This window comes from Chelon labrosus (assembly GCF_963514085.1).
Source record: "Chelon labrosus genome assembly, chromosome: 18".
NCBI lineage: Eukaryota > Metazoa > Chordata > Actinopteri > Mugiliformes > Mugilidae > Chelon > Chelon labrosus.
In genome coordinates, this window is record NC_140351.1 from 14,129,965 (window position 1) to 14,153,956 (window position 23,992).

Here is a 23,992-nt window from a genome sequence, read left to right on the forward strand (position 1 = left end):
CCGGACACAGAAGTACTAATAAAAAAATATATATTTTAATAAAATGCAAATGGAGAGTAATATTTTCTGGGAACATTTGTTCTTTTGAAGCGTCATTTTGAATTAATTTCCCAAAACTTTGGGCTCAACGGGCAATTGCTTTAAGCCGTGAGAGGATGAAAGGGACGTGAAATCTTGTTTTTTGGCCTCCCAGGTTGACTCAAGGAGAAATGCAAATAAATACAGCTATCTGTGTCTGCATTGTCAGATAAGAGCCAGAGGCTATTCATAGCTTGACAGTTTGACTCCCCTTACTTCTCCCTGAACATAACTGACCTTGTTGCGCCACACCAGTGTCTTAAGATATCCCTTCCTGATTTTAAACACAGAGAAAAACTTAACTGAAAGCAGGTTTTGAATGTTTTGCTTTGCTGCCTCGAAGCGGCGTGTTGTAACTTTGGAGGTTGGAAAGCAAACAATAAAAAAAAATGTATAGATATTTCTATAGGTGACACTGTGTTTTTCTGAAGAATTTAGACCAGTGGAGCTCAGCTGGAGTCTGGGATCCTTCACCGCTGTGACGTGCCACATTACCACTCCTGCCTAAAGACCTGCTGTAAATCAGTTTCAGTGAGGTGAATTATTAACCCAGGCCCGTCACATTCCTAGCGCTGATTCAGCCGTTTTCTCGATCCAACTACTTTTCTTTCCTCTCTGAAAAACTTCATCATCTGCTCAAGTGCTTGTCAATCACCCCGGGCAGTCTCGCCTGGAAGCGCACTTTTGCTCCTGGTCCAGCTTTGGAACCGTCTCGTGCAGATTGACGAGCACTGTTAAAGGGGATGGCTCGGCGCTGCCCAGACAAGAGCATTGTGAAAGTGTCGAGCTCTGAGCTGGAATGCAATGACAGGTCTAGACCTGAACTTCCGCATTAAGCAGGAAGAAGTCAACAGTCAGAGAGCCAGATGCGCTCCACATCAACACACCCTAATCTGCCTGCATATGACTGTTATGTTGTTCTGGTGTTGAGCTTTGACAGAGAGTAAAAAAACTTGAGGTGGAACTGATGTCCATGAGGCTGTTACCTTGAAAACTAACTGGTGAAACAAGGATTAATACATTTGAAAAGGTGAGTTTAATCTCTCTTTAGTTGGATGTTCCACCTTTAGTTAATGGTTGAACACCCGTAGCCGTTTTCTCTGATTGCAAAACCGGGGACAGACTTTGATCACTTTTCCTGCGAGCTTTGTGGCTGCTGTCGTGTCGCCAAATATCGCAATTATTTCAAATTCAGCGACAACAAATAAACTAGAAGTATGTTAGAGATACGTTAGTCTTTTAAAATGTTGTGATTTACAGTCTTTTTTGACAAGCTGACAAATTGTTTTGTTCTTTTGATCACCATAAATAGGATGCTGTAAAGTGATAAGGCAGACATTGTTTTTACATGATAAAAGAAGATGTATGTGTTCTTGTCAGCTTTCCAACTGGGTGGACCGTGGTCTAGCTTCAGCCTGCTGTATGACTCAATAACCACATGAAACTGATAGGGCTGGCCGCTTCTTTTAAAAGCTAATAGCGCTGTCAGTTTGATGATAGGAACATTTATATTATTTGGCCTCTGAGAAGAGATTAAATCATGGAAATATGAACGGAATTAATTAGAAGGAGAGTGTCCTCTTGGAAGGATGGAGCAAAGGCATTTTAGTTGACAAGATGCTTTGTGTTTTTCCAACGTTGTCAAGTGAGAAAATGTTGCAATATATTCATCAGGCCGTGAGTCATGTGCAGGCTCAGATTTTGTGTCAAGAATGAACATTTGGACATATGTTTACATATGTAAATGTGCTTCCACTTGAACGTCCGAGTTTGATTTCGAAATCCACTTTAGCAAACACAGATAAGATCTTGTGTGTTGTTGCACGTCACTTTAGATCTTTCTGCCCTTGGGTGCTTTGTTTCTGCTGCTGCTAATTCGCCTGCTTCTCAATGGAGTACATCCAGTTCTGTAAACACATCTGCTTAAGAACCAAATGTAGACATCTGAGCGGAGTAAGAGAGGGAGTTTCTTTACATTATGGTCAACATGCTGTGCCTCGATACGACCACTTAGAGTCAATGTCTGGTTTCCATTTTGTCGTCTGAAGCTTGGGTTACACGTGTGGACTTATAAAAAGACTGAAACATATATTTAAGATTATTCAGGGGGGAATTATTTCCTGAAGAAATGCAGAAGTTGTTCGCATCCTGTAATTTGAGACTTCGTACTTTTTTTTTTTGTTGAATACCAGAAGTACAGTTGTGTGTGTTAACAAGACACAATGCAATTTCAAGATTTCAAGATTTCATGTACTCATGTACCCTTTATCTCCCCTGACACAGGGCCATCTCCAAGTGTCATCATTGTGTCTTTGCGTAAACATGTTCAATTTAAATGGAAAACGGATGTGACTTCAAACAATCTTTTGCAGAAGCAAATAGTGTTAGTCATGCTGGTATTCCAGCAGAGCTGATCTTTTGATTCCACAACAGATCCATAACCTCTGTTATTATCTTACAACAAGGCTTATTTATTTTTGTAAAGGCAAAGAGATGAGATGAATGATAGAACTGCTACAGCCAAGAGCTTGTTAGCTTTGCTTAGCATGAAAACAAGTGGACAGTCACAGTGACAAGGTAATAATATCTCTGTGATATCATGTATACATAGGACCACTGTTAAGTGCATTGTGAAAATGCATTTTTAGTCTTTACATGTAATGTAATGCCTTAAATTTGTACAGGAGAAGGTTAGTATTAGTGCTAAGGAGAGGGCTAGGTGGTGCTTCATTATGACCACATCGTGAACTTGCGGTTACGACATGGGATGTCGTGCACGCAACTTTCTTGACGTTCAAGTGGTAACATCAGCCGTAAATTGAGAGAGAGACCAGTGCTGGCCAACTGTGGGCATCTAGAAGCCACCGAGGCTAACAGTTAGCAAGCTTATGAGTGGCTAACTAAATGATGGAAATGCAAAGGTGTAATGGAAAGATGTGGCTGTTGGGAATAGCGTGACAACATGTTCACAACTTCTGGATTTAACTTACCAAAAAATACCTTGAATATCTCAAAAGGGAGCAGTAATTTTTCTTCTGAAGTATTATGCCAAAACCACAAAATACCATCTGGTAGCATACAATGTTGTTGTTGAAATCAGGAGAACATTATATCCCATTATTTGTTGGACAAAACCCGAAGGCGTGTTTGAACCTAGTTTGAACACAGTCTACATGCTAGGCTATGCTAATAACCTCCTAGCTTCCTAGCCAAAAATGATAAAAGTATTCCTTTGAGTTTTGAATACTAATACTCCTTACTCATCGCAGTGATACTATTTTAAGGTTAACACCGTTTCTGTGGTTAGTCTGCTTTTCAGGTCTCCCGATTGTGTATCAACAAAAAGTGTAATTTTCTTTTGAGTTAAGACTGCACAAATCTGAGAGGGAAGTGTCTTTAAAACTGGGTCAGCGTATGCCTCCAGCAGCAGATAACAGTTTATTTTCATGATCTGGCCACATGCTTCACTCATCCTTTCTTACTTCTCCTCACCGTATGAGAGTTGGGAGCAGTCTGCTTAATGCATTTGCCCTTTAAAAACAGCTGGTTGGAGTGATCTAATTGAGGCACTAAACTTTTCCTTGTGTGATTTTAAAAGTACACGTTGGGCGCTCACAGCAAGTTCTGTCTGCTTGTTAGTGAAGACATACTGTGGTTGCAACAGCGCGACTGGCTTCGTTGCAAACACAAAATGACGTCAGCAGTGAAACATAAAATAAAAGGAGTTGAAATGATTACATTTAGTTTTAGAAATACGACTACGAGGACTTTTGTTTAGTCATGCAAAATAACTAAGTTCATGCGAATTAAGTATTCAGACAAATAAAAGGTGAGAAAATGAGCACGAAGGAAGCAGGGCCATTGAATTTGCAGGTGGCTGCACATGTCACCATTTCCGACACCATTTCAAAAGTGGCAGGAAGTTAACCCGTTACCACTTCCTCATAGGGGCGAATCTTTTTGCAAAGGGTGGAGTTGTGATCTCACATGGAAGAAAGACATAGATTCACGTCACATGGAAATAATGCCCCCGACGCTGAAACAAAGTAGAAACGAGCATCCTAACTGATCTGTTGAATCTTGAATGAAATCTTGCCTGTAACACTATCAGTCACACTTTTCCCCTACACTGTGTGGCTGGGGGTTTACCCCAGGTGTCTTTTGATTAAATTCCTGTTCCTTTCTTGTTGGAGCTAAAAGAGTCATGCTTTCCATAGGACCCCGTTACCATATCTAATGTACAATAGCTTCAGAGAAAATGTGAAGACTACAGAATTAGCTATGTAGAAAGAGGTGGCCTATAGATGGCATACAGAAAGCAGTCTGTGGACACTCTGAGGCCACTATGAAGTGTGTCTGTAAAAGTCTAGACGACGAATTGTTTCATAACTTGAACCACATCAGACTTTAAACTTGACCACCAAACCATCCACTTTTGCAGAACATACTGTACTTCAAAATTAGTCGAACTAAAGCAGTGCTGTCTGGGTTTGCCAGTGAGCTAACTTACTGTCAGAGTTTTAAATGGCTCTAGCTCGTACCCATCGAAAGTGACTTAAATAGTCAGAAAGCTCCTAGGCAACAACAAAAACAACAGACGTGTAATCTCCATAGCTGGCACCGTGCAACTGTTTCCAAAGTGGTGCTTCGAGCTAAATGCTAACATGCTAACACTGACGTGTGTTTACCACAGTTTCCACAATTTAGCATGGTAACACTTGGCTCAAAGAAGAATAGAATAAAGTTGGATGGGATAGTCTTTATTGTTTTGTTTTATTTAATTTCCGCAGTTTTTGTAATTGTTGCATTTTTTTTATGGCAGTCCCTCCTTATAGCTGCTGAGATAATATATCCTCGAGGGATCCTGGATATTATATTTAATGGCAATCCATACAGTAGTTGTTGTTGTGATTCTATCTGGACCAAAGTGCAGCACTAACTGACTGCTGACAAATCAAAAGGACCTAAAAAAAACTTCAAAATGACACAATCATCTTTACAATTTTATATGTTAGCAGCTAGTGGGGCTAAAATAAGCCCACTGAAACTATCTGGTAGCCACAGCAGCGTGGGTTAGAAGGTGAGTGACGTCTTCATAACCACTTGTCAGAATGATTTAGAGGTTGTGGGGGTAGTCTAATTACTCATACGTGACTGATTTTGCCGTTACACTTTAATGAGAATACCAGCCACAGTGGTGGATGTTGCATTCTTCCCATTAGCACCACTGCGACCTGATGCCGTCACTGCCTTCCTGACCACTACCACTCATGTCCCAGTGCAAGAAAAGAAAACAGGGGCCCTTGTTTTGACTGCACATTCTCGGCCATCACAACATTTTCTTTGAGAAACGAGGCCTCAGATAGCACACATAAGAGAGCCAGCTGACTGTACATAATCACAGATGTAAGTCTCCAGTGAGTCTTCAGGAAAAACACGCGCCCAACTTTAGAGAAGTGATTAAGCTCGACGATGGACGATTCGTCCACGTCAGGGTTAAACGATTTAAATCTGTTACAGTCGCATGTGTGAATCAGTTTTGAGTCTTGATCAGCAGTTTGTAGCTAAGCACGTCAATGGTTTCATTTTCTTTAGGTCTCAGCACGTTTCAGGTATCAATTCTTGTGGTCTCGGAGCATTTTAAATCTAGTTGTATTTTTTAGTATATGGCATTTGAAATAAACCGGTGCATACGATGACTGAAACGAACACTTTATGTTGTAACTGTGAAGTGTGAGTGCATGATTTAAACTAGGACTGATTGCATAAAGTAAACTGGAACTGGTGTGTTTCATTTGTTGTCAGTGAAGCATACGAAAGAAAGGTTGGAAGATTTATAAACATGCCAAAATCCTATTAATGGTTTCAATCAAGATTACTATAAATATACTGATGGTCTGATGGGCACCGGTCAGCTTTAAAAAGTTAGTGTTTGCTTGTTCTCAGTATGAACATGCAAAAATAGTCCTACGTGTGCAACAAGATACAACAAGTTCTGACAAATAATGAATGCCTGAAGTTATGCATACATAGTTTTCTTCCTTCACTCTGGGTTGGAGATGTTTTGCATGATAGCGTAGCCTGAGGGAACGTATTACAACTGCATGTCAAAGTTGCCGCATCTCACCACTGCCTGTGTCAAAATGCACATACATAGATTCACCCTCTCATTCCTTAAATTCCTTCACTGCCACCCATCTCGACAGCCATATCTAATCAATGACGAATCTTTGCGGCGCCGATCGGTGCAGGTCACTGATGCACACACGTTGCCGCAGTGGAAAGTGAGTTTTTGTCTGTGGAGTCTGATCTTTGAGCATTTTCTCTGTTGTTGCTTTAAACAGATGGATGACATTGACGCCATGTTCAGTGACCTGCTGGGGGAGATGGACCTCCTCACTCAGGTGAGTTCATACTGTTGCCATGGCAACGTCATAGGTGAAAATGAATCCCCCGACAGAAAACTAGCTCTTTATTTTCGCTGTATTTGGTTAGCTAAATAAGATCATTCTTGCTATTCATTTATTTGCTACTCAATCAATTATTTTTCTGTTAAACAACACAAGGTCCTTTTTTTACGAATTTCACAAGCATAAAGTATTATTTAGAAGAAGTTGATGCCTTTTTTTAATAGTGTAATGTAAGTCTGTACTACACCTCACATGAAGCCAAAAAAATCCAAATTTCTGAATATATATTACAATACAATATATCTCTTTTCAGTTTGACAGATAACACACACGATGCAAGCAGCACACAGGCAACAACACATTTTTTTCCAGACTGCCCATTCTAAGCTAATATAAATAGTCTTCTTTAGAAGTAGACGACAAAGTCACTAAAACCCACCATCCATCACAGAGACGCTCCAGACTGGCAAACACAACAGACACCGCAGGGAGAAACACTCTTTGTGGTCATCTAACAGCCATAAATTACACTCTCTTTTAGAGCGAAGGTCAAAAGGCAAACTCATGAGTCAGCTACAGATTACATTTTTTTTATTTTTGGGGGGGAAAACCCTGCTGATCACTTTGATGTTGTTTTCCAGCCCGAGCAGTCATCTTAAATGACTTCAGCCTTGCCGAGGCAAGGGGGCTTCATATTGCACATAGAAACACAGTTAGGTGTAATACCTAAAACCAGATGTAACATTAAAACGTAAAATTATACCTTCTTACATAAAGTTTGAGGACAGTTTATGTTTCAGGGCACTCAGAGTGTGTTGTGGATTAACTCACTGAGCCCCTGGGGGTCCTTGTGGCTGCACTTATAAACACACCGCCTTGTTCATTCTTCTTCACAGAGTCTCGGACAGGAAACAGTGCCCCCCGCGCCTCTCCCCACCGCCAACAAGGAAGTCAACTTCTCCATTGGCTTCACGGACCTGAATGGTGACTTAACATTTTGCTTATGGTAGCATGTGTAGAAACGCTACAGCTAGGCGTTGAGCTTTGCACAATGACTTACTACAACACCCTAGTTGTGCAAGGGCAGGATGTGTGACCTGTAGAAAAACATCAAGGTTAGGACAACGTAAAAATAAAAGCTCAAAACACCTCATTCAGTAGCTCAGCGTGTTCAAGATGCAATTTCAGACAAAGATAAAGGTGTAATTATCACTGTTGCGAAACAAGCAGTAGTAATCTTAGAACAAGGCCACAGCTTCATGGTGTTAGCCCTCTAATTTAAGTTCCCTCTTTGTGAACGTCTTCCTTTTCAAAGCTGGTTGTTAGACTGTGAATTTTTACCACGAATTATGCAACGATGGAATTTACAGACCGCCCTTTACACCACTTCATTATCACTCACAAAATAGATGGTATGTTCTTGAACTAAATGTAAATGAAGCAACGGCAGTTATGCTAACACAACCTGATGCTTAGCAAGTAATGCTGTCTTCACATGGAACTTGTGAGTTTGCAGGCACAACACAGGAAGTCTTGTACACAAAATATCCGACGCTAACGGTATAGCAAGCTAATGGCTGGCTAAAGGCATAATGAAAGGACGAGGGTGTTAGGAATATCAACATTTTACTCAGAGATATTAATATGAAGATAATTTAGTTATATAGGTACATTTTAGTTATATAGTTACCGCCACAAGACCCTATATGAAGGCTGCATGATGTTTACCATGTTTGCTAGCATGATAGTGTTTGCTAAACAGCACAATGGGCGTTTCACAATTTCAGTTTCATGAGTTCCTGCCATCGTCATCAACAGCTGCTCAAGTACTATTCCAAGTACACTACTGTTTCAATTACAGAATGACTATCCTGTGTCCTCCCGTTGAACTTGTCCGAACTTCCAAATACGGTTGAGCTGTTTGATGGGAATGATATTAGCGCTGCAAGTAATTGGTCAGAACTTTCATTTGAAGAAGTTTTGAATTCAGTGATATGCTATGGGTCCAACAGACCAATACACATTAAAAATGTAGCTTTTAAAAGGGGTTCATAAGCTGTAAATAATACCTTAATATGTGTTAATGAATCATTTATTAATGCTTTATAGTTAAAAGTGGTTAATAAGGACGACGTTTGTTCTGCCAGGTTGTGAAAAATATTTTTAACCAATCAAAACATTTAATGCCCTATTAACAGGACAGTATTTGTGTTTAGAAATGATTAATAAGCCTGTAATAATGTATTTGCATGGCTGCATTAACTCTACCTCATGTAAATACAAGTAATTCACCACACAGATGTATTAGAAGTTAAACAAAAGCAAAGTTTCTATTTGATTTGTTATTGCTGAATGAAAACACAAAAAAGAGGAACTTCCTTTTCAAAAAAGAAAGTTCTTAACGCTTAGGGAATAAACAAATCATTTTGAAAAAGCAACTGAGGCAGAGCGTGTGTGTAATACATACCGAGTTGTTTGTTGACAAAATGATTCTGCTTCACCAGAGTCCCTGCATGAACTGGAGGACAATGATTTGGATGCACTCATGGCTGATTTGGTGGCTGACCTCAGCGCAACGGAAGAGAAACTCGCAGCGGAGATACAAGGCCTGAAGGCGCCGTCACCTCCTCCGGAAAAAAAGCTGCCTGCACCACCCATGGGCCTCAGCATCCAACCTGCCTCCTCGATCAGCTCGCCATCATCGCCCGCATTCAGCAGCAGCAGCAGTGTTAGCACCCCTGCCTCCTCCGCTGCCTCCCCCGTACCAGTTCCTCCTTCTCAGTCTGTAAAGCCTACAAAAGTGAGTTGCTGCTTTAAGACATCAGGAGCCTTTCTTTCAATAACCTTTTCACCCCTCAACAACTGGGAACTGGTACAAAATTTAAGAAGTGAGAGGTTCAATCAAAGGTAATGGAGGATTTGTTTAGGTTTAAATGGTTTCAAGGGCATTTCCACAATGCAGAGGGACCAAAAACACTTTCTTTGCATTGTAGGCCTCTTGAAATACAATATAGAAGAGCAGAAACACAGAGGAAATAATGTCACAGTCTTTTTTTTTTATTGGGGACATGTCTTGGTTTACCACAACTAAGTGCTTTTGAAGCCATGCGTGACAAGACAGTATTACAACAAAAACATGATCAGTTCCCAGCATATAAAATTCTAGTGAGTTCCTTTTGTCTTTGTGGAACTCGGAAGAGTGGTATTGCTCTTATAACGGTCGGGCAGTGAGATCATAGCGCAGTTGTTCCTGGACGGAGGCATCTGTTACAGTTACACAGACCTGTGAGGCGAAACAGCCGAGAGCCTGTCTGGAACAGATCAAACACATGCGGCCATGAAGAAAGTGCAGCGGGATCAATAGCAAAGGTTGGAGTAAGGGAGGTAAGATGTGGTAGTGTCGGAGGGGGGGCAGCCAGACGGGAGCTTATTGCTTTAGCAGAGCTTGTTACCTCATCCCTCTGAGGTAAAAACACCAGCTGTGCTGAGGCCGAGAATGCGTCATTGTTAGGTAGACGCGCTCAAGTTGATTAAAGCTGTAGGCAGGATTTTCACGTATTATTGCACCTGACTTAAAATCCAAATCCAAAGAAAATAGGGACCCATCCCTGCTAATTGACATTTAATACAATGGAAGTAATATCCCATGAAACTCTTGCATGAACACCTCTCTACATACACAGAGATCACATCAGAACAGTATTAAACACCTCTTCACAGACATTAAAGTGCGTGAAAGTGGATTAGTTTTAGCGTCTTTTTCCTCAGTTATACAACTTATCTTGTTTAGGGTAGCAGTGGTTCTGGAGCGCTAGGGGTACACCCTAGACAGGTCTGCAGTCCTAATGCTAGCAAGGAAATACAACCGTTCACCTTCACATGCACCCAATCATGTGGCACATTGTTATAACAACATTCTGAACATCAGCTATTTCATCAATCTCATCACTGCACCAATTGCTGTTTGTCCTATTTAGGAGGAAATCGAGGCGCAGGTGAAGGCGGACAAAATCAAACTCGCTCTCGAGAAGCTTAAGGAAGCCAAAGTGAAAAAGGTAAGACAAGCAAACACCGTCTTGGCGCACTGTCCTCTGGTCCGACGTCTGCTGGCAACAGTAAAGACACTCAGAATTACAGCCATGTTCAAACACGGCACGGTTGTGTCTTCCTTTCGCTTGTTTTGAAAGAGCCATCAATCACAGTAATGGATGGCTACTTTCATCCTGCCAACATCCTGCAGGACACCACGGCTTCCTCACTGGGGGGATGTGCGGCCTCTTTCTCATCTTCAAAGTGGCACACAAAAGCGCAGACAAGTGGACTTGCATGCAAAGCATCAAGATCAGCAATTTAATATAGTTTAATTTCACGGTGATGTGGCAGGCCACACATTTTTCACAGGTGGCTAGGGCTGATAATGCAATGTTCTGTTGGCTGTGGTCTGTTTCCGTGGTAAAATTCTGTGTGTACGTTCTTAGAAGTTACTAAAAAGGATCTAGTAAACAACCTTTCTAAATCACCATGTGCGTGTGCGTAAACAGAGGAAGCACACGCTACTGGCCATTTTCATACTAACACCTGGCTCTCGGTCTTGCACAAGGGCAAGGTGCATGTTCAGTGGTTTCAGCAAACTTTCTGTGGTCAGAGGCCCTCAAGTTTCATGTCAACCCGTTTACTCATGAGCATGCTTTTGACATTCGACATGAAGACTCCTCCTTTGCACGTGGACGCACTAAGATAGACATTAATTTGGCACCCAATAGTATTTCATTCAACCACATGTCAAAACCGAATTGTTTTTCGGGGAAGGTTTGAGACCGAGCGACATGTGATCTGAAGCTCTAAATCCTCTTGCGATAACATCTCTGAAACTCACATTTTTATGACAAAAGGCAACAAACTGGCTGAACTCGGTCCTGTAAAAACCTCACCTTCTCAAAGCTGGATTTGTTTCCAGATGAGAGGAAGTGTGAGGAAAGCAGTGCTAAGCTCTGGGTGAGGTACTGAAAAGGAAAAAAACAAAACAAAAAAAAGAACAGAATAGAGAGAGAGAAGTGCTGATGCTCCATCTCTAGTAAAGCTAACATTAGGACACAGAAACGACCATTTAGTGCATATAGCATGTAATTAAACTAGCAAATAAACAAGCTGCATGTGCTCAAAGGCTAGATTTGATGTCTCACCCAGGACACCTGCTCATGTCCACAACATTTTGGAGACATTTAGCTTCAGTTTTTGAAAGAAACACCATCGTGTTTAGCACGTTCTGTGAAAACATGTCATTGTTTTCTGGTTTGAATGGGAAAACTGATATAACGGTCATGTATTTTAAATACAATGCTGCAGCCAGAGGACGGCTAGCTTAAATTAGCATGAAACAAGGAAATTGGAAGTGTGTGTGTGTGTGTGTGTGTGTGTGTGTGTGGGAGGGGGGGGGGGGGGGGGGGGGGGGCGCTATATTTAAGCTGCACCAGTGCAACTAAATATATTTAAGTAACATGTTATATCCGGTTAGTTCATTCAAGGATCAAGGGTTGCAGGGTCATTGGGCGAGAGGCCCGTTTAGTTCAATCTTTATAAAAAACAAATGAAATTTTATGAAGATTTGGTCTGTTCCCACTCACTTACTGTTTGTGAGCTAAGCTAAGCTAACTAGCTGCAACCTGTAGTGTTGCAGCCTAATATACAAGGTATTCTAAAACAAATCTCGGCAAGACTATCTATAAACTACAAACTATTTACTTCAACAAAAGCTCTCATTTGTTAATTTTTTTTTTTTTTTTTTACTGTTAAAAAGACAATTAGTCAAGCTGTTTTTTTTCCCACTCTGACAGCTCGTGGTGAAGGTGCTTATGAACGATGGCAGCTCCAAGACTCTGATGGTCGACGAGAGGCAAAATGTCAGGGAAGTTCTGGACAACATGTTTGAGAAGACTCACTGTGACTGTAACGTGGACTGGAGCCTGTGTGAGACCAACCCTGAACTGCAACTCGGTGAGTTTTACACAGTTACATTAACCATACTATAGATGCTAGGTGCTATTGCCAATTCTGTAAGCGGAATTTAGAGAGGCAAAGTCCCTTCAGGTGGACTCTGTGGGAATTTAGACACAGTAGTCAAAGGCAATCATTGTTTGGCCCCATTTGAATTGTGTCCTGAATTATTTGTCAATTTAAAAGATAATTTTGCAAGTCATGAAGGACTGTCCTCATGTACAGTACCAACATTGTCATCACCTTGGTACAAGAGTGTTAAAAGAGGTAAAAATCTCCACTACTATCCGCTATTTAGCTCGATCATCAGCACACCAGTGCAGCTCGTGAAGAGATTAATTTTGCTTACTCAACTTTCATTCTTAAACTGTTTTTCTTCATTTGACAGTCATCATACGTGTAACTCAAGCAGGACAAAACAATTCTTCGTATCTTGCCACTGACTACTGAAATAAGTTTCCTTGCTGGTCCACCAGAAGAGGTGGAACTTCATCTCTGAATAAAGATTTCAACAAACACTATGTAAATTATGTCATAAAAACACATACTGTACATAAGGGGGCCAGTTTGGTTTCTTCTAAAGCCGATTTGTAAACAGCGCTCAAACTTTATGCGCATGCTCTGCCTCTTCCTCTCCGTTTTTTGGTGAATTTCTGAAACTGAAACAGTGCCACCTATAGGCCTGGAATATGAAGTAGCGTTTTCTGATCCAATACTGATCCAAGGCCCGACTAAAGAAGTTTTAAGTAGCTGGACATGAAAACTTGCATTTGTCTCTCTGTACAAATGTCAGGCTTATTAAAGTACAGTCTGGTAAACCACAGGAGGTTTAAGGTTTAACTTTTCCGTCAATGATGACGCTCTGACTTTTATTTCCTCTTAATCCAGGCAGTTACATTTTGTGGCTTTACGAATTATGACTCACTTTTGAGTTTTAGTCGTGAAGCCGTTTGAAGAACTGCATCCAAAATACTTCTAAAACATGTGTAATTTACCGCCATGAAGAGCGAGGTGTCATCAGCATACAGTAACACATTTTAAAAAGTGTCTGACAGTTTTGCAACCTTCGTAGGACTGATAAAAAAAAAATAAAAAATGAAGCCCTCGTTCTGGTTGAGAGAAGTTCTGGTTATTACCAATTGCCAATCTGTCAACAATCACCATTGCATTTGATGCATAGTCCCCGGAGTGTGATCTGAGGGTATTTGCTGTTTTAAACACACGGCGACAGGTGAAGTATTTTCAGAGGTAAATAAACTGGAATAAATAAATAAAACAACCAGGGTGCTAGAAAGAGTAAAATTTCATTGGTAGAGAATACAAAGAATAATATGTCATTTTTATGGTGACACTGCTTCACTGGGAAGTGATTTCTGGGTAATGTAGTGCAGAAACACTGCAGCTACGGGCACTAGCCGAGCAGCAAATATATCAACAAATGCTGTGGCGGTGGTGATAGATTACAGCTTTAACAGCATAATCCCTCTGTGTGTTTTTATATGAATTGTCATCTAAACAGAGACTCACACACGCACAATGAACAGGGCGGGATATTTCACCCCGGTCCAAATGATGGACTGTGTTTTTATTGGCACTGTGGCAGCAACACTGCAGCAAGCTCGCAGCGAAACACTGACCTTACTCCCATCCATCTCCTTCTCCATCCCTCTCCTCTTTCTGTACTCGGTCCCTTGCTCACGCTCACACTGGCAGTGTGGACAGGTGGGTTTAATTTGCTGTGTCGGACACTGTCAGTCATCGTCCCTGTCACGCGGAAATAGCCGCCTTGTGATCTCAATCTGCCGTCTGAGCTGTCTGTGCTATATTTACCGCCATCAGAATCACCGGCCGCTCCTTACCATCTGTTTTCTCAATTTTATTTTTTCTTCACAATTTTATCAGATTGTTACGGAGATAATTCTTATAAAGAGCCCATCTTATGTATCGTTCACGGTGACTCATTTTAATCCATCCTAAATTAGTTTTTAATGAAATACTGGTGGTAAAGCCATTAACATTTGCGAGTCAACATTATTTTGCTTTAAAATCCCTAAAGAAATTTTATATGCAGCTGTGGCGCACAAAATGAACTCTTCTTCTTCTTCTTCCTCTTAATAAATTCCATTTGGAGACAAACAGAAAGAGTCCATTTTCCAACATGTCCCCTCAGCTCCTCGTTCATCCTGCTGAAAACTTACTTATGTTGTTAAGAGGTCTTTCGTTTGGTGGGCACTATTTCCAGCGGTGGAGTGATATAACTTAACCGGCATTCGCTTTCTTTGCTGAATGTGGGATTTCGAAAAACGGACTACAGTGCCAGGGTTCGCTATAATGAAGGAACACATTACCCTGTGCAATGGTGTGAAACACTGATGGGTTTTTAATAGATGGCCATGTAAGTTCCCCTTTGGGCAACATGTTAACCAAATCACAGGGTATGTTTAAATTAGCTGTCTGACACACAATTGTTATTTATAACATGACATCCACGTGAAAAAATCTTCTGCGTACAACATTTGACTCATGGGCGCGGGGAGCGAACGAGGTCTTCTTTGACTGACTTCGCACGACGACAGCTTCACACTGGAAACGGTTTGAGCCAGTCGGGTTTTTTAAATACCTGCGTCTTCCGACTACTAACATTTTAGCTGATCTTTAATCTTTATCAACAAAAAGTCAAGGCAAGTCATGCCCAATAAACGCCCACAGAGCTCGACGGCGACTACATCTTCAAACAGATCTCTGCTGTTAAATCCACCCATGTGCTCACCATGCACACTACCGAATTGCACCATGTGGTTAATTCAGTTCAAAAGGATTTTTACTCCTAATAACTCAACCCCGGCAGCAAAGTCACACCATCCATTTAATTATTGTAAGAGCCAAACTATAGTCTGGGACCCTGGCAGCAATTTATTTAATGCCTACCTCTGCCTGGGCTGGTGACCTGTAATTGGAGACCATGGCTAAACTACAGTCAAATGCCCAGAACATGATCGAGCCCTGCAACACACAGAGTGTGTGTGTGGGTGGGCAGAGAGGGGGAGGAGGAGGAGGAGGAGGAAGAAAGTGCTCTTAATGTGTTTTCGAGGTTTAGTGCCATTTAAAGTCCTTCCAGCAAATGGGAAGGGCTGCAACTTTGTCAGACCCTTCCTTAATTCAGCTCATTTGAAACAGACAATTGTACAGCTGTGAACTTGACTTTGAAGCGAACTCAGCTGATTTAAAAGATTTCGTGGCTGGACTAAACTACAGTGCATACGGTTAAAGCATTTGTTTTGCGGCGCAAAGCTAGAGACCGGCGTGCTTTATGGTTTAAATAATAATTCACTGTGCAGGCAGTGAGAGAGAGTGGAGATTTTAATCTCCCAAACTGAGTGTGCTCAACTATTTTTCACGGCCCATAGAAGAGAGATTAGCTGGATTTCATACAGAGGATGAAAGCAAACACTTTCACTTACTGTATTACACTTTTTTTTGGTTTAAATAAGTGGTCATGTGATTTTCTCAGAAGCAAAAAAGAGAACTACTGCCTAAATGTTGACTATAGAGGCTATAGTTCCCCTCATTTTAGCTCAAAAACTGAACCTGATGAAGGCTGCAAGCTAAAATAGTCTGGTCTCATTGTAACAATTTAGATTGTTGACCTCTCATAGGAATAAAGACTTATTGTTTAAATGGGTAATATTACAGCTTTCTCACAGTTGGCCACTAAATACTACAAATTTTACTTTTTAATTAAGTATATACACTGATCAGCTATAAGATTATGACCACTGACACGTGAAGTGAATCGAAAACTGCAGCTCCTGTGGGGTGTTTCTGGTCTGCAGTGGTCAGTACCTATCAAAAGTGGATCACTTGCTAAGGCTCAGTAATGCACGTGGGGAGCAAAGGCTCGCCTGTGTGACTACTGTAGATCAAATTGCTGAAAGAGGTTCTTGCTGGTTCTGATAGAAAAGCTGGTTCTTATAGAGGTTCTTATTGAATCCTGTCCACTGCAGTAAGCAGATATAACAACACACCTTAAGAGGTCTAGTGGAGGCAAAAGTGGGACCTACACAATATTAGGGCATCTGGTCATAAAGTTATGGCTGATCGGAGTCTGATGTAGTGCCACGTGGATCAACGTTTTTCTTGAACGTTCACATAATCGCTGTCAACTAAACTCTGTACTGTCACTTCAATAAACACGGACATACAGTGCATAACAAGATAATGGACTTCTGGGCCCCTGCTCCTACCTGTGAGCTGTTTATGCACGGACAAGATAGATAGAAGTGAAACATAAACACTGATCAGATTAGACTAAGGGACTACGATGGGTTCGAGGAGCTAAGAAAAAAAGAAAACAACCAAAAAGTGGTCAGCGGTGTCACGCTCTGGTTTGACTTAATGGCCTCTTGACCCTTTGGTTCCTTGGATCTTTGGACAGTTCAAGCATCCGACATCCATCATGACCTGTAATGGAGTGTTTTGCTTTAGTGGCGCTTTAGTTTAGTTGTCATTAAAATGATTACACACTTGTGCCATCAGAGGAATTTGATCACCTTGCTTAACGTGTAACTTTTCTTTTGGCAGAACGGGCTTTTGAGGACCACGAGAACCTTGTTGATCCGCTCTCAGCATGGACGAGAGACAGCGAGAACAAAGTCCTCTTTCAAGAGAGAATTGAAAAATATGACGTTTTCAAAAACCCACAGGTTGGTGCCCTGACTTTAATTCAACACAGACTAGCTTCACCTCTCTAAATAGTGCAGCCTATATGCTGTATATAAACATATATATAGACTAAACGATCAGGGGTTATGTATGTGTGTGATATCTCAAAAATCCAACATGGGCGAGCTCCTCATTCTTGGCCTGCGTCTGAGCAAATCTATCTCCACACTGTTTCAGCTCCGAGCCATCTGGCAATTTTCACTGTTGAATTGTTGTCTGAATTATGAGATGTCTTTCCACCGTGCCGGACGACCTCTTACATTCGTGTCCTCACTGCCATATATCAGACAAAACAGCCTCAGGCAAAAGACAGTGAGATCTTGGCATGTTTGTTGATATAATGGGACCCTTTATAATCTCCGAGTATTTAATGGATTCGGTCTGTTGGCAGAGACGAAAAGCCGGGTTGGAAAACCGGCGAGATATTCTCATTTTTAAAGTACTCCATCATGTCATCCACATCCTCCAACAAAAGACAGATCTGTTTTATACTGTATGTCTCTATTAATTTATAATTTTAACTTTTGACAGGAACTACCAAATAGAATTTTCCTCTGGGCTTCGTCCTGCAGTGAAAACAAAGGCCCATAAGAGTAGGGCACGGGAGACTGATGTTTTGTTTTTTTATACTAGGGAGTAGACTAAGTTCTTAATGTTTAACCTAGAAAAAATAGGGATTAACTTACTAAATTACTTCACAAAGACTGTGTCTAAAGCCACGCTAGAAACACATGGAGCTAAATGCTGACAATGCTAGTTTAGCTCGTTAGCTTGCTAACATTTACCACTTAGCACTTGGTACTTCTCTCGCGGCTGATACAAACTCAGAGTACGCTGCGTCTGGGCCTCCCTTTGGAGGTTTGGAAGTGTGTGAAGGGGTCCTGAGATAGACTCACCGGACTGGACAGATGTGACTGGAGGGAGCATATATTTCATATTGGTCAGGGAACACCTCAGGATCCCTCAAGAGGAGCTGGAAAACTTTGCTAGGAAGAAAAACATCAGGAATACTTTGGTTAGCCTTTTCACATCACATTATAGTTATTTTACTCTGGATCAAAGTGGTAGACCAACCAGCAACCCTATCAATACCATCCCTATACCCTCTAGCATTAAAGATTAAAATGTTATTATAGTAATCATTAATGCATTTGTTTTCTTCCTGCAGAACTTCTATCTTTGGAAGAAGGACAAGAAAGCTCTCAAAGACATCAAAGACAAAGACAAGGAAATATTAATACAGGTAAATAAACTCATGTGCAAACACAAACACAACCTATAAGTGAAACATCGTCTCTAACTTGAAGCCTTTCAACCCTTCTTCACCTCTACAGGAGAACTTCTGCGGCACTTCCATCATCGTGCCCGATCTCGAGGGGGTGCTGTACCTCAAAGAGGACGGCAAGAAGTCGTGGAAGCAGCGGCTCTTCCAGCTGAGGGCCTCAGGGATTTATTACGTGCCCAAAGGGAAGACCAAGGTCAGGGGTCAAGGAGGGGTTTCTTTTTAAGGCAAAGGCCATATCGGGGTACAATCAGCGGGGCTTGAGCGAGCTGGAAAAGATTTGTTTGGAACATATGGCTATTTTTGCTATCTTAACTGAACCTCCGCAGAAATGTAACGGCAAGTTTTTTGAAACTTTTCATGGGAACTTCTAGCGGAGTCTTTCTGCTTTGTCAAACTCACTCTGGTTTCATGCTCTGCTGAACAGGCCTAGAGCTTTTACTGCTTGCTGGATACTTACTATGTATCTTGGATCTCTTGGCAGCTCCCGCTTCCAAACATACCATCCATTCAGTGCATAATGCCCATCATCTGTATCTGTAGTGTAGCTATTCCACTCTGTTGGCACAGAAGCAGAAACACAAAAATGAAAGAAGAAACCATAAAAAGATTGTGTAATTTTTTTCTTTTCAGTCATCCCGTGACCTCATCTGCTTTGTCCAGTTCGATAACTTAAACGTCTACTACGGCAAAGACTTTAAGAACAAATACAAGGCCCCAACTGACTTCTGCTTCGTCCTGAAGGTAAGCTAGCATATCGATCTCGCTTGCATCAAAGTCGCACACACCCTTTCACTGCTGATAAATACAGAAGGTGCAACTTCCTCTGTGATGCTGGAGGGGCCATCTACTACATGCTGTGTTGTTATTGTGTAAAAGACCTCGATGCAGAACTGATTATTGCAAAGTGGTTTCTGAGTGCGCAGCAAACAAACACATCTGCTCGTGTTACTGCAACTTTAAAATGCAATAAATAGTTTAACTTGAAGAAGTGAAAGTAGGCAGTTTCATCTTATGGCCATGAGAAGAAAAAAAAAAAAAACACACTTTAAAAGTACTTCCCAAAAATGTTCTGAAATAATTTACAGCAAAAATACCATGTGCTTAATTAAACTATTTTTGAACTGCGAGTACTGGCAGTAATGTAGAGTTCTTACAGTACTTGAGGGAGAAACGCTGACAGTGAAAAAGTGAGAATTAGATGGGTTGTTGGTCAGTTTTAAAAGGATGTGAAAGCCTGCTTTCTTTCTTTTCCTCTATCTTGTCTGGGAAAACACTAGAATCAGCAGAGGCTAGATGTTGAGGAGCAAAGCAAAAAAGAGCTTAGAGAAGCAAAGAAACTGAATTAACTCCAAGTGAAAGACAGAATCCTCAAGGTCTGACTTGAAGGGAATAAGGTGCTGCTTCAAGGGCAAAGGAAAATGACCTGCCAGGGTGGATGTGTTAGCAGTCCCGCCTGGTTTCTCCTTGTCTTTTGTCCTTGTTTTAAAAACAAACAAACAAAAAAAAAACAAGTGAAACCTCATAAAAGTTTCTTCAGTTGTTGTAGATTAATTTATAATAGATGGCGGCATTTTCAGCCGCGAATGTGTTAAATAAGGGCGTGTTATGACAGATTGGCGGGGCGGCATTTATGAGATGCCAAAAACAGCAGCAATTCAAGGACGCAAGGACAATTTAGTCTCATCATTTCACTGTTAAATATTCAGAGGAGCCGCCGGAGGTGACCTCTAATATCACCCCCACTATTCACAACTATAGCTATTACAACTGATGAATGGAAATTCAACTTCCTCTCCAGGGGGAAAACAATTGACTTGTTAGGATTAATGTTACTGGATGCATCATGCAACAAATATTCTTGCGTGGTCAGAAAGTTGGCAAGTGTGTGCACATCTTGTGACATAAAGGCAACAACAAAAGCAAAACTGAGGCGTCGGTCTCGTACTTTTCTGGATTACAGGGTCCATCTGAGGACACACATTAGTGGTCCTTATCTGGTTTCTGTTCTTTTTTTTTTTTTTCATGCTGACAAAATTATCCCGCACGACAGGAAGTAAAAACAGAGACCGTTTAACTGGTGCTCCTCTTTCTCTCAACTCTACTAGAGTCACTCTGCCCCCTTGTGGTTACCTGTGGTATAAAGATACAAAGTCATCGAATGGTAAACTGTGACCATTGGAAGACATTTTATTTTTCTGAACATGCTAACGCATGAAGGAAACATGTCATTCAAAGCTACACCAGTAAGCCATAACATTATGACTGATGAAGAGAATAACACTGATTATCTGGTTATAATGGCGCCTGTCAGTGGGCAGCAAATAAACATTTTATCCTCAAGGTTGATTTTTAGAAGCAGAAAAAAATGGACAACTTTGACCAGGGCCAAATTGTCTGGGTCAGAGCGTCTCCAAAAATGCAGCTCTTGTGGGCTGTTTCTGACTGGCAGTGTTTAGTATCAATCAAAAACTGGTCCAAGGAAGGAGCGGTGGTGAACCGGCAACAGGGTCATGGACGGCCAAGGCTCAGTGGTTGGAACAAAAGCTGGCCCGTGTGAGACAAGTTACTGTAGCTTAAAATCGTTTCTATTATCATAAGAAATTGCAAGTTTTCTAAAGTCCAAGAGGATTTCTTTACATTTCTTTTGTTCAACAGTTTAGTAATACGTAGGACTTGCCAAAATACAACATATCATCTTCCAAAAATTATAAGGTTAAAGGATTATAGATAGAAATAATGACAGATAGTTGTAAATCAAATCTGATGTCTTTCTATGATATGTCTTGCACTAGACATCACCTATACACCACCATCTGAGGCACTCTTGACAAAAAAAAGTTGTATTGTATTCAGAATTATATTGACATTTCCTGGAAAATTATTTAAAAATGTTACTGACTCATCCTGCGTCCTTCCTTCATTTGCTGCTGTAATACTTTGAATACTGAGTACAACCTACTGCTAAAAGCACCACGCTCTTTGGATTATGTTTCATATTGAATCAACATAGCTTCAGCAATTAAACAAAGACTCAGTCTAATTTGTATTTTCTATTTGTGTATCAACATGATGTGACTACCAAGCCTTCAAAATCCAGCTTTATGACCTTTGTGTGTCCTCTTTATAAGGATCAAACATGTATGGGTGGTGGCTGCTTTGGGCCACTGGAGCTTACCAATCACCCAGTGACCAATGTTCTGGTGAAGGGAGTAGGCTCCACAGCTTCCTCTTTTAACAGGAAACATTAAAAAAAAAAGCTGCATATCAAATCAAACTATTCTGCACTGACCTTACCATCAAAATGTGTGTTTGTCACCGCAGCACCCTCAGATCCAGAAAGACTCTCAATACATCAAATACATGTGCTGTGATGACGCCAGGACCATGGACCTCTGGGTGACTGGAATAAGGATCGCAAAGGTAAATTTGATCAACTGTGCTTTTAATAACAACATAAATCTCTCCTAAATGCGATTCAAGGATATAAAATCGAGCTTTGTGTTTCTTCCAGTACGGCGCGTCGCTGTATGAAAACTTCAAAACGGCAGAGAAGAGGGCGGCCGTTAGCTCAGTGTGGACGAACCGCAGCACTCCATCCAGCTCCAATCCATCAACGCCGTCACCCACCATCAAAGGTAGCACGACACGCAATCTCCCCTTTACTGAGTGTTGCGTTGATTTGAAACAACCCAGATGTACTGTACTGATATTAGTACAGACTTTTCCCTTGTACAGGAAGTTCACTCATGTGTTTCTCTTTGTCTCCTATAGCAAAATCACCAAGCCAAGCCAACGGTCATGCTCCCAAGCCCCAACCAGGACCTGTTACTCAGGTAAATAACCTATAATTAGTACCATATGACTCAAGACATAAAGAATCACCACAATTCCTTAAATTAATATTATTTTTTGCTTGATAAATTACTTTGTCAATTTTCAGTAAATGTAATATTATGCTGCCATAAAGTTTGGAGCCTTATGAGGGACAAAACTGAAGCAGCAGAGGCCAAAATAACCCTGATTTATAGCCTCAATGTGGGTCCAGCTCCAAAACTACATTTCCCATAATGGCATCAACAGCATCTTTCTAATAGAAACTCACTCTGTTTGATTAAAAATCTGTCCACCTGCTGTATATCTTGTATCTTCATATGTGGTTCTGTCTTGTCAGGACTTCGGAAATTTACCACCACCACCCCCAGCATTGGCCGAGGACCTCCCTCCACCACCTCCCGACCCGTTCCTTCCTCCTCCACCACCTCCTCAGGCTGCCAAGAGTTCACAAAAACCTGTTCCCCCGCAGCGAAACCTGCCAGCCGACTTTCCTCCTCCTCCTCTACCTGCAATGGACAACCTCCCACCTCCGCCGCCGCCTCCACCCATGGAAGACGGCTCAGAGGCTCCACCTGACTTCCTTCCACCCCCTCCTCCGGCTACAGGGTTTGGTTCATTGCCACCTCCGCCAGCAATGGCGAACTCGCTACCACCCCCTCCATCAGCTGGTTTTGGCGGCCTGGGCGACTCTCTGCCACCTCCGCCACCAGATCCAGAGTTTTTACCGCCACCTCCACCGGAGCCAGCGTTCCAAGCAGCTGGGGCACCTCCACCACCTCCTCCGCCTCCACCTGCTCCAGCTATGGCTAGTGGTGCCGGCCCAAGGCTATCTGTGCGGACCACTGGGTCATTGAAGAAGGTCCCTACTGCTCCGCCAAAGAGGACTACACCAGCGATGCAAGGTGGAGGAGACGGTGGTGGAGGAGGAGGTGGAGACCTCATGTCAGAACTGATGCTAGCCATGCGGAAGAAACGCAGCGATCAGTAGCCGGAGAAGGGAACTTGCAGAGAACAAAAACAAAACAGACTGTGCCCGCACAACCAAACTTTATCAGCCTTTTCTTGAAGACAAAGCTAGTGGAGATTTCAACGCTAGACACATTCATCCTTCCATTATAATTTTTTCTGAATTGCTCTTAAATTTCTATCTATAATATACTCTGTTTGAAAACCTAAACTCCCTGACACTGATGACTGTCACTATAAAACCATGGGATTTTTGTTGTGATAAACACGAGGTGTAGTTTTTTTAAATGTAAAATGAATACAGTAAAGCTGTAATCGCACTTCACAGAGACATTTCTATGGGACTGTGTGTATATATATATGTCAGCATGGAGGGTTGTAAATACTGTGCTACTTCATACATGATGTCTCCATGGAATAGTACCCAGTAAGCTTTTTAAATCACTGTTACTGAAATAAAAACCTCTTGAATAAACCCGTCTTACTCCTGCTGGCAAACGAGATGAATGAGCTGAACATTTCTTATTGGACTGAATGAGTGGGCCTTCTTATCACGGTACAACTTATTGGCTGCTGAAAAATCAGTCGGGTAACAGTCAACTACCAAAAAACCATCACCATCCTTGGATTTAATTTCATAATCAATCTAAAAATGGGTCAAAATCTTAATTTTTTCCTTAAAGGAATGAATTTTGTTTCTAGT

At 41.5% G+C, this 23,992-nt stretch overlaps 1 protein-coding gene across 1 annotated transcript; it reads left to right on the forward strand.

Annotated features, from left to right (window-relative positions):
• Positions 1–601: 601 nt before the first annotated feature.
• Positions 602–23,811, forward strand: apbb1ip (amyloid beta (A4) precursor protein-binding, family B, member 1 interacting protein). Its single transcript, XM_084566299.1, has 14 exons — positions 602–1,108; positions 6,423–6,482; positions 7,385–7,472; positions 8,993–9,288; positions 10,466–10,543; positions 12,323–12,482; positions 17,064–17,185; positions 18,373–18,447; positions 18,539–18,682; positions 19,120–19,230; positions 21,811–21,909; positions 22,001–22,124; positions 22,261–22,322; positions 22,661–23,811. Exons 2-14 carry the CDS (start codon positions 6,423–6,425, stop codon positions 23,309–23,311), a joined length of 2,070 nt encoding a protein of 689 aa, XP_084422425.1. The 5' UTR covers positions 602–1,108; the 3' UTR covers positions 23,312–23,811.
• Positions 23,812–23,992: the final 181 nt, after the last annotated feature.

What these genes read in the sequence shown, in the direction of transcription:
- apbb1ip (XM_084566299.1), top strand. Translation starts at nt 6,423, where the DNA reads ATGGATGACATTGACGCCATGTTCAGTGACCTGCTGGGGGAGATGGAC. An exon ending in ACTTCTGCTTCGTCCTGAAG is followed by an intron (nt 19,231 to 21,810) that starts GTAAGCTAGCAT and finishes TTGTCACCGCAG; the next exon opens with CACCCTCAGATCCAGAAAGA. An exon ending in CTGGAATAAGGATCGCAAAG is followed by an intron (nt 21,910 to 22,000) that starts GTAAATTTGATC and finishes TGTTTCTTCCAG; the next exon opens with TACGGCGCGTCGCTGTATGA.